Raw genomic sequence first — 16,212 nt, 5'->3', positions numbered from 1 at the left:
ACTATATATTAAGGGCTAGTTTGAGGCAAGGCAAGCCAGGAACGGTTTGACATAATCGTCTTGATGTGGTGCAATGTGTTGCAGAGTGTGGAGGGGAATCCAAGAAGAAAACATCCCAATTAGGCAGTGAGGAGCTGGTAATGGAAGGTGGCAGGGTTGTGGAGCCTGCGGGGGGGCCTGGAGCGAGAACCTAACCCATCACACGGGAACCTACATCCAGAATGAGAGGAAGAAAAAACAAGATCTCCACACAGAACTTTACTCTGGGATATGAAACAAAACTCTTCTTTGCTTTTGATTTGTTCTTTAAAGATGTCCTACTTCCTCTTGTGCGACACTAGTCTGACTCTCAACGGTTTCTGCAGTTGACGATCGTGTCCTCCCGGGAGCTCCGCATGGCATACCCTCTTAGGCGCCTTAAAGGGGCCTCGTCTCTCGTTGGCTCGTTAAGGACAGCGTGTTTGACATTTTGTGCCAGGCGCGGCGACAACAGAGTATGCTTATCCTTACATGCCTCCCTCTCTCTCTCTCTCTCTCTCTCTCTCTCTCTCTCTCTCTCTCTCTCTCTCTCTCTCACTCTTCCCCCCTGGAGTGCTCCCAGAGCTGCAGTCGGTCCCACAGCGATTTATCATGAGCTGCATATCAAATGTGCGAAGCAGCAGGGAAGTGCTGCATCTGTAACGCTAACCTAATATGGTAACGTGCTCGTAAACCGCTCTGTCATCCACTTATTGCACAACCCGTATCATAGAAAAGTCGCAGTTGTTGCGTTTTTCGTGATTGTTTCCTCCAATTGTGGTTACATGAGTACAAGAATGTGCATCTGTGTGTGGGAAGGTTCATCTTACCCAGTAGGATTTTTAGGTATTAGGTTTTCAGGTAGAAGGTTTCAGGTAATTTACATCCAAACTAGGTCACTGACGTTCATTTGCTTTCTTTGTTATTTGGCGTTCGCCTGGTGTGTAGTCTGTAGAATGGACCCATATGGATCCATGGAACATGTTGAAAGGTCTAAAGATGAAGTCATCATCCGTCCACAGGTCCGCCTCATCTCTGCCATGACGGGGTTGTTGCAGTAGAATGATATTGATTGATATTGATCGAAGGCCTTTGTAGTCTGTTGGAAGAGAGTAACCATGCAGCATGAGTGAAAGGGTAAAGCCCACTTGCAAGATTCATGACTCAAAGATTCAAGCTCTTGGAGAATTCTTGGTACAAAGAACTCACCTGCATGTTCATTCATGGTTTTGTTGCGCGTCTTTTGGACTTTTTGACAGTTGGGCTTTCAGATGTATATACTGTTTTAACGCTGCATGTCGGAACAAACTCTCTCCCGTGTCTCATGTATCCTGTCCACTGCCAAAGACATACAACAGTCTGTATGAAACGTCAGAACTCCATTATGTCAATTTTCAAATTCTCCTTATAACCCAATCAGATTTTCTTAAATTCCAGCAACATTCCAGCAATTTTTCTCCTTTTTTTTCTTTTTTTAGGAGCATTTTTGAAATGTTTGACTCGAGGCTGTAGTCTGTTCCATGAACCCTTATGGATCCGTGGAACAGGAATCTCTCATGTGTCTTAGTAGTGCCTCCTACTGATGGAATCTGATTGCGGGTGATGAGGGGAAAGGCTCCTCCAGTTGTCAGCCGTGTCTCCTGTTCTGAGGAGGAATCCTACAGACGGCTGCTTTATGTTGGATTGTCTCATTGGTCCTCGCAGGTTTTGCCTCTTTGTGGCATCTTGTACATGAAGATGCCAAAAATAATCAGGGTGAATGTAAATCTTTGGCTGTTTGCCCTTGCGTTGTTTGCAGCTCATTTGCAGTTTAAGTAGTTGATTGACCAAACAGGCTGGCGGCAAAATGGTGGATGTGTGCGCTCACTTAACCATTTAAACATGCAGTACACACACACACACACACACACAGATGTGATTTACATACGTATCCTTGGGTTACTTCACTATTGAGGATGATCATGTAGAACTCTGACACTCCCACTCATTGCTGCAGGTCATTTCTAGCTGTTACGTGTGTGTTCGCTCTGAATTCTTATCGCTCTGTAACGAGCCCACTCGCAGCGCCGTCACACATATTCCCTCTTAAATGCGTCACGGCTTTTGCTCTGTGTACGTTATCGCCGCTGCTATCTGCCATCAAAGCCCTGAGCCGGCAGCTGCAGATGAGCAGCATGGAATGATCAAACACGAGCTTTCTAACCGAAAATCAATTTGTTTGGGCGCCCTGATTGATGAAAAAAGGACGGTGTGTGTGTATTTCTTCTTAAAGCATTCGGATGGAGAGACCGACACGATGAAGGAGACGAGCAGGCGTGCATGAAACACACACACACACACACACACACACACAGACACACACATGCTGGTGTTAGGTTAATGAGCGGGCGCTCTGCCTTTGCACAGACTTTTGTAGACGGATCAAACGGATACGAACCTTCAGCGCTTTGATGTAAAATTTATACAGGTATTATTCTTTTAAGACCCTCCTTTCATCAAAGTTTCAATAAACCTTCATGTTGGCAATCAATCAGTTATAATTCATTTTAATAGTCATTCATTGATTTTATTACTGTATCGGTTTCCATCATGCTTTATAGCCGAGTTAGAGCGGGAAAACACACAGCCGATCAAGAGCAGCAGCCGAGCCTGTACAGGACGGGAGCGGAAAAGTAAATATAGATGTTGGTACTCTTTTCATCTATCGTCAACATTCATCTTTGCCGCAAATGTACTTTAATAACAGCAATTTTCTTGAAATTTGACAGTTTGAGCGATTGGTTTGTGTAAAGATAGAGTTGCTGAATGGTATGAAAAGAAAGAGAAAGTTGAATTATTATGATGTGCTGCTCCTCCATGAGAAACGAGGCGGGACACGTCTGACCTGGAGCCTGGCCTGTTGTCTGTCTACCCAGCTTTGACCTTGTGTTCCATTTTACGTCTAAAGTGAGGTCAGTGGTGATTCATTCGGGCACTTGTGCGTCCAATGGAGATTCAGTGTCGTGATAGTCTGACAAACCAACTAAATTCACGTGTCCGTGTCGGTGGTGTAAGAGTTTAGTCTTTTTCCATCTAAAACTTTAGAAAGTCCTGTTATTTGTGTCTACTTTCTTCAAGAAAAAGTAGCAGCAGCTCAGAAACATTTTCTTTTTCAAGTAGAAGAAGTTCGGTTTGATAGTTGAAAGTTTGGACTCGCTTTGCTTTCAGTATAGAGGAATTCAGCCAATGTGAGGGAGGGGCTAGAGGTTCCTGTTGAACCCCGGTGCATCCTGGGTAATGGGCTGTTAACCTTTGAAGTCTTTGAAGTCCACCAGAACCAAATCCCATCCCCGCTGAATCGAATCTGCTGAGCTGAGTCCAACATCAGGAAATCAGGTCAAAGTCTGCAGAGAGTGTGCTGGTTTGATTCCGTGTCTTGGCTGACCGGTTGGTTGGATGTTTGCTTTACATGCAATTAACCTGAATGCTTGTACTCCACATGACGGAACAAAAATATGAATTAACTTTTTTATAATAGGTCGTCTCGGATACTTCTAGTCGCTCGGACTCAGAATTGGATTTAACTGTTCAACCCTCATGGAAAGGTTGTGCGGAGGACATTGGACGGAAACCGGAGAGGAAGCAAACGGTGTAGAAGTCCTGTTACAGCGGAAGCTCTTCGCTTCACGATAAAACCTGCAGGTAAAAGCTGCGAGCCAGTCAACACGTCTCACTCGTCTATAAATCAGTCGATGCAGTTTCGCTTTACAGAAGAAGAAGAAGAAGAAAATCAATGTACTGTAGGCTTGCTCCTGGGGAGCACGGCAGCTCTAAAGCCAGAGTCTGTGAAAGAGATGGAATGCGTTTAGAGACGGCAGGATAATGGACGCCGGGTTGAGAGTTGATGGTGTAAAGAAATGATGCTGCCTCTGTGTTTTCAGCCGTGAAAGACTAAAGACGCTGAAATGCTGCTATACTGACTTCTGCTTCTCTTTCTTTATCTGCCCTTCCTGTTCCTCCCCCTAATTTCTGAATTATGAATTGCACGCCTCTGCTCGTATGCATTCAAGGGTTAAATGACAATCCTGATGATAACTGTCACTCCAGCTGCTTCCATCATGTGCATGACAGCAACTCAGACAGATTGATAAAATAAGTAAATTCAGTCATGTTAACCTCTGCAATCCCCTCCTGTACTTTGTTAGCTCAGATATAAATTCTACACATGAATGCATCATCTGCTGCTCTTTGAGGCTGGTGACCTCTGACCCTGTTCCATGGATTAGATTGCCACTGTTAAGGAATGCCAGCATCCATCTCCTCCTTATGTCACCATGTACACACGCTGAGAACCCGAACCTATTATTTAAAGTCATAATAAAGTTTCCACAAGACGAAACTGCGTTATTGCTATGCATCGCAGGGCTCGTGTCTCTGTGTGTGTGTGTGTGTCGCTAGTCGAGGCGCCCAATGTGGTGCAGGCTGATCGGGGGCTGTGATGCTCTCAGTTATTATTGGTGAAATCCAGAGGAGGAGGAGAAGGAGGCGGGATTCGATCAGGCGCTGCGCACAGACGGAACCATCCGCGGCGCTGTCAGAGTTGCTCGCAGCGGGCGCGGGGCGACCACGGAGGCGCTGTCTCTCCCCGGCTTTCCCTCTCTTCCAGGCAACACATCTCTGGACAGGAGCGGAGAATAACAGCGGGCCGTGGGGGCATTTAAAACAAAAGCAGCTCGGATCGTGATCGTTGCGTTGTTTTTGTGTGTTTTCTTTATTCTTTTCTGCTTTTCTCGCGTTTCTCCCGCTCGCTCCGCGCGTTGCGCATGTGACAGAGCGCTCCGCCATCCCGATGCCGGGAGCGCAGCGTTGGGTCCGATCCAAGTGCGCTGGAATCTTCCGCCGGTGTTGAGAGTTTCCTCGGAATAATCGCGCTACGTATTGGATTGTTCGCCCATCTGTGGGGATTATGATTTTCTCAGACATGAGTACGGGGACCAACTCCCCTAAGGTGCACCCACCCAACGGGACCAGGTTCTACACCTTCCAGGCAAGTGCCCTGCTTTGTTCCCGATGACACAGGCGATCGATCATTGGCTACTTCCTGATTTATTGATGCTTTTGTTGTGTAAACTGATCACTAGTGTGGAAACATCATCTCTGTGTCTCTGTGTGCTCCATCATCATCATCTTCATCTTCAAGGACTTTCTATGGGGTTTCTACACCTACTTCTGCATTTCCCCTTTCCGTGGATGTGTGTTGGATGGAGTGAAGGCTGAAGTCCTGCACAGAGAGACATCATGAGGGACGCGTTCTCTCACAATCCCCCTACACTGTAGTCGCCTCAGTGGTTTCCACATTTCAACGTGTTAAATAAAACATCTGAGAGTCGAGAAATCGGAGTTCTCACTTTATCTCGCAACTGTATAATGATGGATAATGATTAATGCATTAGCCACTGTATATGGCCCCCCTGTGGTGTGTCACTGTTTTTGAACTGTGATCTACAACATTCTGCCCGTTTCTGAGGGAAATTTCAGCCCCGGCCAAAAAAAAAAACAACCAAAAAAACCCCATGCATAGAGATGAAGTGGTGTCAGAGGGTTATTGATCGAGCTCCTCTCGCGTGACTCTTGTATCTAAGCCAGCACTTTGTGTTTTTATGCTGTGGGTGGACGGAAGGAGGGGAGGAGATGTTGCAGAGAGTGAGATTTTGCCCTTTCTGCTGTGTGTTCCTTTTTAAATGTCTCCAAGAGCTGCATGCTTCCTTTGTTACACAAGAGAAGGGAGCAAGGTGCTGATGGTTGAAGACTCTCCTCCAGGTGCAGGCGGCATGGTGTTCTTGCTTTAGCCAAGATGGCCTGGAAGTGCTTATGGGGAGGACAAGGTTTCTATGTAACAACGCACCTCTTCTCATGAGCCTGTAAACAGTCCAGGGGCTGGATCAGGCTCCCAGGAGACCCCTGTGTTATGAGGCATCACTGATGTTTGAGGTTTTCGTACTGTCAGTAACTTCAGCCTTATTTTATACATTGTGATCCAGTTTCTGCTGTGGTAAAATGATGGACATTCATTCTTGCTTGCGAGTCGTATTATTCATTTCCTGCTTCATGCATTGCTGAATTGCATCCAATCAAGGTCACTTTTTGTAAATTGTAGCGTTTTGGAGATTTTAGGCATTCACCTACCAGGCTGTGTCAGACCCGTAGTCTGTAGACTGGACCCTTATGGATCCATGGAACGCAATCCACGTGGAAAAGCCTGTAACACCTCCTATATGTGAAGTTGCATGTTTAGCCAGAAATGTGTATGCAAAGACCTCCAGACCTGGTTAGTGAATGGCAAATATCTCAAAAATGCTCCAACTCATAAAAACACAAAGTCATTGACCTAGTTTATACATAATATTCCATTTTCATCGGCATACATTTAACTTTGTCACAGTAAGGAGGCTCACTTGTGTTATTTGATCGCTCTAGAAAGGACATTTCACAACATCTTTAACTAGCCTAAACAAGTCGTTATGTGAAGTGATGAAGTCACTTGAGAAAGGTGTATTTGCGCCATGATTTATAACTTAACTGTCATTTATGACTATATGACTAGATAGATAGTCATATTTTGTTTAGTGCAGCGCTGTTGCACTGTAAATAACAAGAAATTGCCAGGGGGAGCAAGGCCCAGATAAGAGCACAGTATCATTACACCTCTTAAATCACTGCAACCAATATCTTGTTCTTCTGCCCTTTAACCCTTGAGCCTTTGACACTTTCACATCTCCCCCCTATCCGCCGCGCCCTTCTGGGGCCTCGTGTGCGCCTTGGCTTCAGCTTCTCATGTGGAGTCATTAGTGGGGAAAAGCTCCCCCGGGGGCTCGTACCTGCTGGAGGAGACGTCTCCCAGATCACAAAATCAAAGGCATCCGAGCTGGCAGATTACAGTCCCTGGAAATCCCAGTAAAAAAAAAAGAATTACAGGCAAGGCTGTGCTTAAATCACACCTCTTTTTCTTCTACCCTTGAGGAAATCAGGCTTTTATCACGCGTTGGTAAGGTAAAAGACTCTTAGGAATACAAGATCACAGCTTCCTCTTCAGAAGAAGACATCTCAGATTGTTTACAGCTCCTCCTCATATTCCTTTTATCAGATCAGTTGTCCCTCATTTGCAATTATAAATCGTCTGCGGCTAATTGAATTAAATTGCAAAGAAGCTTCCTTTTTTTCTTTTTTTTCTTAAAGCCTCAGCGGCACCGTCGGATGTGATGAAGATTCAGCCGCTTTGGTATTCATCGTTTGGCTCTCTCTCTCTCTGCAAATACACCCAGAAGTCAGTGTCAGATTTGTTTTGTATTTTGGAGAGTGCTCTACTTTGTCGCGCAGCTGTGTTTGCACCCGCTCGGCACCGCGCTCGCACTCGCAACCGCCATCTCCTTAATGATGTTCAGAGGCAGGAGGCATGTTAATATGAGCTGCAGAGGAACTTTGGTCTCTACGGTGGTGCAGTTTGGTTATTAGCAGCTGAAAATGATGAGGGGATAGAAAACAAAAATCTCATAACGAAGTTGGAGCTTGTGGTTTTAATTATCTCTCTTGTCACATCCGATCTGATCTTTTGACTTCAATAGTTCACATTCTTGTTTCAGCCCTAAAAGGTCACACATTTTCACATTCAACACTAAAAATGGGATCCACATTCTCTCACAAACAACAACAACTTGTTAAATAAAACTTGCAGCAATAAGGCTACAAGCCACTTGGGTAGTAGTGAAGCTGCAGCTAAGCTATTATCTTAAGAAAGTACTTAGTTACTCTGCAAACTCCTCTGAAAACTTCTGCTACTGGTGTGTGTTTGGTCTTAATGATGTCTGGGGTGTCCAACACATCCGTCCAGTGCCCCAGTTTGTCATCAGCAGCAGGAAATATTGATTATAACGTCCACATCAAGCAACACTTTATAGAGCCACTCTGGGTCGGAGTGAAGTGGAGGCACACACACACACACACACACACACATACACACACACACACACACACACACACACACACACACACACACACACACACACACACACACACACACACACACACACACGTTTGGCTTCATGGTGATTGTTCCGGCGAGATAGCTGCAATCCTGGAGACTTGAGCTGTTGTGAAATTACCTCATTGAATATAAAATGTGTTGCCAGTTGTTGATTTCACCAAACGGACATCTTGCTTCTCGTTATAACTTTGTAGAGAATATCAATCTCTGAAACGTTATATAGGCCAGGATGAAAGCACTTTGATGTCTATGTTGTTAGATTACTGGTTTGTTCACACCCTCATCTCATTGTTCCTCTCGTAATACCCTGAATACAGTTTTCAGGGATTAGCTACCTGAAAGTAATAAAACCAACGTAAGAATGCACAATAATCCACAACCTCTTCTCTCGCACAATAACTGCACATAAAACAGCTCACTCTGCGTTGTCATGATGAAAGTATAATTATTATTCCTCCATAACCTTGCATATCTTGCTTGTTACTTACATGTCTCTCTCTCCTGAGGCCTGAGGTAATAGCATCACTTTTACAGCGACGGGCTTAAACTGTGCAGAGGAAATTAGGCGAGTATGAGGCAACTCTTACTCCCCAGTCTAATCAGGGCTCAGGCAGTCACACCGAAGTTGGCAGCTTAGACTCAGACAGATTGTCGGCTATATTCTTCTCACCCTGCCAGCCCTTTTATATAAAAGCTCCCCCCCCCCCACCCCCCCGCCCCAACCCGGCCCTCTGTTTAAGTGGAGACGGAGGAAATGAGCTGGTTCACTCCTCTGCAGTGAGTCGACATTTGGGAAGTTTATGACTGAATGGCCAAAGGGGGAGTTGAGCGAAAGAGCGGTCGCGTGGGCTCGATTTCTGCCAGTCAGCCGCGCCCCTTTAACTTTCCAAAGTCACGACTGCTCAAGAGACTGGATACCAGAAAACTACAAATAAAATAACAGAGCACTAATGTATGCTTCATAAAATAATGTACTAACCCTAACCCCAAAAAAATACATATTTATATACGGAAAATATGACAATGCAGCTTTAACATAAACATGCATAAAGAATAAAAGCTAAGTGAAATGACATGATGCTGCAGGTTTGACTCCAGGCTGCAGAGGGTTAAAGCTCGGCCCTGCGCGTCGTGCCTGCAGGCCGCAGCCCAGGCCGGCCATCCCAGCTTAATCAAACCATTAACGCCGCGCCTCATTTGCTTCTCCCTCCTGACAGCCTGACTGAGCGTCTGCGTTCACAGCTCGACAGGAAAGACGGATGACACGGCTCCCCGCGCTGATTAAAAAGCCTTACGTCTCATTTTGCCCGTCGATTACCTCCATGCTGGGGACGTTTAGGAGCTCGGAATGAACTTTTGTCGTGCGGCACTTAAGCCGAGTACGGGAATGGCACGGTGCTGCATCTACGCCGGCATAAATCTGTGCTGACTTCTGCGGGCACGCTTGCACCCTCACACCTCACATCCACACACACACACACACTCAAGAGCCTAATCAGGCTTGTGCAGCAGGGACGGACCGAGAGACGGGATGACTCACCAGATGACACTAGACGAGAGTGCAAATAACACGCATCACGTCTTCTTTCTCGGCACCCAGAGGTGGCTCGTCACGCCCGAGCCTTCGTACCTACACGACGACGCGGCTTTGCCCGGATTTGCTTGTGCAAAAGTTATTTAGTCATTTGCTTCTCGATCGCTTGTCCTAGTTCAGTGCGAGGTCATTATTCTTAACTTAAAGTGACAGTCTGAGAATGTAAATAAAAACTAATATGAATAAATGGGACTAATATGATGTCATTGCAGTGGTACGCTCTTACTGTAGTAGTGCTTTTTACACGATTTACTGCATGTCAGCTCTTAATCTTGGAAATCCCCATTTGTGTGGTCACATGACAATACAGTAGTAAGCTACACTCAGGGCCACGCCCCTTTCATGATCTTTGCACATGCATCAAAGCAGAATGCAGTGACGTCGCCGTCGTACAGAAACACTGTTGGAGCTTTTCTGTCCCACGGCTTACTTTGATTTGAAGATGTGTGCAGCTGTTCCCATGACAACATGTAAACCTACATGAATTCACAATCAAGCGTGTGTACTCGAGCACAGAGCTGGGTATTCTGTGATTCTAAAAATACTACTTTTACACCGTTCTTGTTCTGCTGAGCTCATTCTGGCAGTCAGCACCGAATATAATACATCCTGTTACAATTTAAACTGCTTTGACTCTGTTGAAACATTGTCTGTTTGAAGCATTTGTTGAAGAAAACACAGCTCCGAGTCAGCTTGGGCTGAAGTGGTTAAATCCATTTTGTTTTTTAATCCAAAATATATCAAATAAACTAAACTTACACACACAAGTTATTTTTATTTCAACACACACACAGACATGCACCCAGCTGTGGGAGTGAGCTTATCTCCTGTCACTGCCTCGCCACCTCGCCATGCACCCTGCCACAACACCCCTGCACCCAACACACACACACACACCAGCTCCCCACCCTCCTTCCTGTCACACACTCATGGATGGCTGATGTGAAAACAATAGGTGGCCGTCGTATACAAACGAGCTCAAACACAGCAAATTGAAGTTGAAGCGCTTGACCTTTTTCGCACCCTACCCGAGTACACACACACACACACACACACACACACACACACAATAGAACATCCAGTCCCCTCTGTATCTATTTCCTGTCTCCCGTCTCCTGTGCGGTGTGTGTCCCTGTACTGTGTGTGTGTGTCCTATTTCCTTGGCTCTTTTTTTTTTTTTTTTTTTTAATCAGCCCTCGTGCATTAAAAATCTAGCCGGGGCAGATGGGGATGGGCGTTTGACCCACTTTGATGGATTCCACGCCGATTAAAAGGATGAGGGAGCTTTAAAAAGCAAGGGGGCCCCTGTGCGTGCTTACGCCTGTTGAGCGCTTGTGTGCACGTCCGGATGATGGACAGCGAGAGGGAAGAAACTATCGTATACTGGAGGGTTTAGAGAGGGAGTCACTTCCATATAGGTTCTAGTCCCTCCTCATTGATGCAATTACAGTGTCGCTGCCACTGATCTCGTTTATCAAACAATATGGGCTTGAAAGGTAAAATTGGGAGTGGGTTTTTGTCTTCAGGGATGAAATGAAGAGCATGATGGATCAGCTTGTGGTCTTGGTTTGCTCGTACGCCCGGCGTGTATCAATCTCAGCCAGTATTTGTTTGAAAGTATATATATAAATCGCTGATATGTGGGGGGTTTATTTGCTTTTTAAAGCTCTTAAATCGTAATGGTCGCCTGCCTATCCTCACATCTTCCACGGCACCTCTGCCTCTCTCGGGTCGTCTCTCGTCATCTCACACTTACAGAGTGAGTGAGATATGCAAATCCCAGATGTGATTGTTACACCTGCATTATTTCAATGCTCTGCACATTTTAAAGTATTATATTTAAAGGCACAGAGGGAGCCGGCGGTGCAGGGAGCGGCGAATCATGGCGTGTAATAAAAGCAGCCCTCTACCTCGCCGGGGTTCGCGCTCGCTAGAGACCCGTTCGCCCGTTTGACGTCATACCATTTCCTTTGAGGTTCAGTGCTCCACTGCCAGGTGACCAGAGGCAGACATGATTGCATCCATTCGTTATTCGTCACGTAATCTCTTATAATCCCAGTTTCTTCCACTGATTCCCCCTGGGCGGAGTTATGTCCTGGCCGGGAAAGAAGCGCGCCGTCAGCATATGTGTGTTATCGCCATCACCCTCTGACCACCACAGGGCCCCCTCAGCCCTGATCTGTGCTGGTCAGGCTCAAATCACATGTGTTACACGGTGATGCCAGTTTGTTACAGAGACAAACAACCAATCCAGAACGAGGCATTCCTGGCGGTGGCATTTATTTGCATGCGTTTCTATAGGCATCAGCCTTATTGTTTGCTAAGTGCCTATAATTTCGTGCAAACACACTGTGCATACATGTAATACACAGAGGCAACTAATGTTTATCGCCCTCCTTTGTCTCTCCCCCCTCCGTGTGAGAGAAGCTGTTGAAGCAGGAACATCTCTTCCATAAGGCACTCACTGCATGGCTGTTTGATTTTATAGCCCATATGCGCCATGTAATGGGAGTAGCCGAGCTGTCGGAGTCTTTCTGTACTCCATCATTATCTCTGCATCCGTACATGCGGCCGCCCGCCTTCTCCTGTGATTCTAAAGCGACGGTGCTTGTTTGTTTTGTTACGTTTGGCAGCGGTGGAGCTCACTGTTTTGTCATTGTAATTGGATGTATGGACGTGTTTCACTGTTGCGTTTATTGACGTTTGTAATGTAAACGTAACTTTTTACTAGCGTCAACTCAGGAGGCTTTTCTGCCTGATGAAAAAATGCGGAAATTGATCAGATGGTGGGTTCGGTTCCAATCAGTGCCTCAAAGCCGGACATGGGCAGAGATTGAAGCTTTGAAACGATCTGAAACGTTCCTGGCCTTTGTGTGTGCCGGCAATAAAATCGCCGCCGCGTTCAATTACAACCTGTCCTCTTTTACAGTTCATTCCTCCCTTCGTGTGTGTGTGTGTGTGTGTGTGTGATTGCACCCCGGCCAGGCTATAAAGATGCATAGACATTCATTTTACCATCTTTTACATCTCTATTAAACTGCGGCGGTTTGCTCAAAGTGGCCCGGCTTGTTGTAAAACGCAGTTCATAACGCTGTGACAGTTTGTGGACGTGTGATGGATCAGCGTCCGTCCCACGTCCCCCTGAATTTTCTAGTTTTTGCGACCCTATGGAGCCTGGAGACGTCTCTCCTCTGTGACCTTCAGCATAGATTGAACCACGCGATCGGCCTGCCTGGCAGTCAATACACAAATGAGAGAAGGTGTAGTTAATTAGCGAGACTTGCCAAAGAAAGTGAAACCTCTAACTAAGAAAGGAAGTCGATGCAGGTTTATTACAATCCCCTGACCTTTGACCCCCTCGTGTCCATGTCTAAATCAACAAAGGATAATAGCTTTTCCTGTCCATGCCTGTCAGCGTTATGTTCCTGCAGCAAACAGAAAGGATTGGGACGGCAACGTAATGATTATTACTTAGCATTGATCATTTTGTTTACAAAATGTCAGAAAATAATGACACATTTCCGTTGCAGGGCACATCTTTAAGGCCTAATAGCTCTTTTCTCCAGGAAACACTTACAGTTCCTTACAATTCCCCTAAACATTTCACAATCCCGATATGAACTGCGATAAATTTCTCTTTGCGTATTTTTACCGTAAAAAGGTTTTCTGCCAGACAAATGCGAATTGAGTTATTTGACCAAACCGTGGACACACACTCCCATGATGCACTGGAATGAACCTCGACAAAATCAATACATCCACTCACATGGGATAAACCACATCAGTTCATCCAGAGATGCAGAGACGACACCTCGCTGACAAACATCTGTGTTCCTCTAAAGCCCTGCAGAGAGATTTCATTTGTGGAGATCCTCGCAGTGCCACCTTCAATTTGAGCTTAAATGTTGAGTCGGGTCGTAATTTGTGTCTGTGTCCTCTCCCGTTTCCTCTTGGGTGCCCTTCACTCCTTTAAAGTGGAGCACCGGCATTTTTATGTCCAAACTAGGGCGCTGATATTTTTCCTCCGAGCACTTTTGAGATATTTGGCCTTCACTCAACCAGGCTGGAGTAGTTAGTGGAGCAAAGGTGCTTTACTTGAAGTTACTGAAATTCACTCAAACTAAAGCTTTTATCCTTAAATGAAAAAGTGTTTTAGCAAAAATGTTAAGAGTCCTCTTAAGACACAATCTTTGTACCGAGCTCAACAACAGTTTCCTGTGTTTTAGTCCAGTGTGGGAGTGGATAATATGTGGACTTTAGGCTTAAGCTACATTTTGTTAAGGCGTAGTGGTGATCCATACCATTGAATTCTGTGATTGATTGGTCTTTGTCGATCGAGAGCTTGATTGACAATTGGCTGCAAGCTGTAACAGTCTTTATTCCTGCAGATGTGTTTGTTTCATGCCAGTGTAACGTCTTGGTTGCTGACTTCTGATCCGCCTTAGTCTTTTTACGAAATTTTCACGCTGAGCTGACGTGAGCCCTTCAGCCCCTCTGCTGAGCCACAGAGGGGCTGAAGGTGTGCAGTGTGAGAAGCCAGAGCTTCTCTCTCTTCATCCTCAGCAAAGTCCCTTCTCCCTAGTTCAGATGTTGCACGGGAAGGTTAGTGAGCTCCTCGGTCACGCTGCCACGCCGGGAAATTTCAGGTTGCCAAAACACTGAAGGTGAAGTGTTTGGTCAAGTGGCTCTCGACGCTCTGCTGTCGTCCATAATCCAACCAGAGGCTTTGAAAGCTGAGCTCTCCTCTCTCTATTCAGCATGCAGGTGCTTCATCCTCTGAAGTCTAATGTCGCTTTTGCTTTGTGCAGATTAAGACAATTTCTCTTGCCTTTTTCGTCTTTAGTTTTCTAGATTTTGTAGCTGCTGAGTTTTATAAATATTTTCCTCTGTCTCTATTCTTTAAATGCTGTATAACAGTTGTACCTTTTTACTTATAGATAGCAAATGAAAAACGATGTTCCGGGAAATAAAATGAAAAAATACCTCAGACATTGGAGCTATAACGATGAAGAATGAAACCATTAAAAATACAAAAACATTTGAATGTGATGCAAGATTGTAAGGAATTAGATCTCAAATATGCTTATTTCAGACTTTTGCTGGTGTAGAGGAGTATTGAAATGATGAAACTATGAATCAAACCATGCGAGTCTAATTCTGAGCCGCTTGAGTCACAGTGACATCAGAATATGCATCATTTTGTTGGCGGCTCCTGGAGGAACCCTCTGCGTGCTTCTTCCCCACCATCCCGGAGCTGCTTTGCATCAAACAAGCTCGATGCCGTCAGGGAGCAGGCCACCGAGTGTCGTCCGCTCTGTGATCTGTGCTAATGTGAACAGACAGACCAGCCCGGCGTGGCTCTGACCAGGCCCCCGTGGGCCCGCAGGCCATTCCACAGAGTGACGGAGGCAGAGAGCAAACGCCACCTGCCACACGGCGATCAGAACAGAGGCACCGTCCGCCCCGCAAAGCCCCTCAGCATCCGCCCTCCGTTGCCATGGAGACGGTGACGGCGGCACGTCTCGAGCCGGCGGATCGGCTTTGCCCCGCCCGTGGGTGTGCGGAATGAAACAGAGGGGAGGTTAGATTAGTGCTGAAGACGAACGGCTCTCCGCAGGCTTTTAACACGGCAGATCGGGGAATTAACAAAGGAAATGTCATGTTTTCTATCACTGTAATCACCCTGAGCCATAATTTGCGTCTCATTATCCTGTGAGGCTCCATTGATCCAGAATGTGTCACCGGATTTGTAAAAACAAAGTATATCAATTGTGCCTAAAAATATACAATTGATTATTGAGTAATTCAGTCAAATTCACCTGGAGTCTGATGAATAACAGTCCAATGCTCAGGACAAAGATCCAGAGTTTAGTATTTGAGGCTCAAATGAGGAAAACAGCTTGTAAATCTGGATGGGAGCCGTTTATTGAGGTTGAGATTTGAACGCATTCACAGACAAATAATGAGCCTTAATGCAAAGTTGGTTTGATTTTAGCACCAAATATGAGGTGATTGTTGCATTACAAGCATTCTTTATCCATGGGCAGTGTTATGCAGCGGCTAGAATTCCTCATATAAACACGTCCTCCAGCTGCACAATTACACACAGCGGATAATAACATGTGGCGAGATCCTCAAGTCACAATTGATTGCAAGTGGGAATTGACTGCAAATGTTAATTATTCACAAAGCCAAGAGGGTTTCCTGCCCTATGATTGGCCCAACCATGGTCCAGCACAGATGGGGTTTTCTCAGGGGGCTCAGGGCAACACTCTCTCTGTGTTAGAATAGTTGAAAGTTGCAGTTTGTAAGTCTTTGCAGCAATGGAATGGAATGGAATCAGGTGGAATGGTGGTGAAAGGGTCTCAGAGGGCTGCAACAAGCAGGTCGCGACCCGGCCCAGAGCTCTCCACAAAAGACGAGGAAGAGAGCGGGCAGGTGTGCGACAGGAAAAGAAGCAGATTCCAAAGAATCAAAACCGGTGATAAATGCAGGAAAGCAACATTGAATCACGACGTCCACCTCTTCAGCCTTCAGTCTCATTTTCAATAATTCAGCAAAAACTATAAAGTCAGTGTGT

The 16,212-nt window shown here is 45.7% G+C and overlaps 1 protein-coding gene across 3 annotated transcripts in view; it reads left to right on the top strand.

The window, feature by feature from the left end:
- Positions 1–16,212, top strand: part of ppfia2 (PTPRF interacting protein alpha 2) — an 82,701-nt gene that overhangs the window by 17,982 nt on the left and 48,507 nt on the right. For 2 of the 3 annotated variants that reach the window (XM_076153596.1, XM_076153589.1), the window contains exon 1: positions 4,964–5,044. The exons of the other annotated variant lie outside the window; for it this stretch is intronic. In XM_076153596.1, the coding sequence (XP_076009711.1) occupies positions 4,964–5,044 (81 nt within the window). Of the gene's footprint in view, positions 1–4,963; positions 5,045–16,212 lie in introns of those variants that run through there. 3 annotated transcript variants of the gene reach the window in all.

Source organism: Genypterus blacodes, unplaced genomic scaffold, assembly GCF_046128005.1.
Source record: "Genypterus blacodes isolate CSIRO-AG114 ecotype Tasmania unplaced genomic scaffold, CSIRO-AGI_Gbla_v1 ptg000007l_1, whole genome shotgun sequence".
Lineage (NCBI taxonomy): Eukaryota > Metazoa > Chordata > Actinopteri > Ophidiiformes > Ophidiidae > Genypterus > Genypterus blacodes.
Note: the sequence above shows the minus strand (reverse complement) of the source record. Positions and strands in the feature narration are given on the sequence as shown.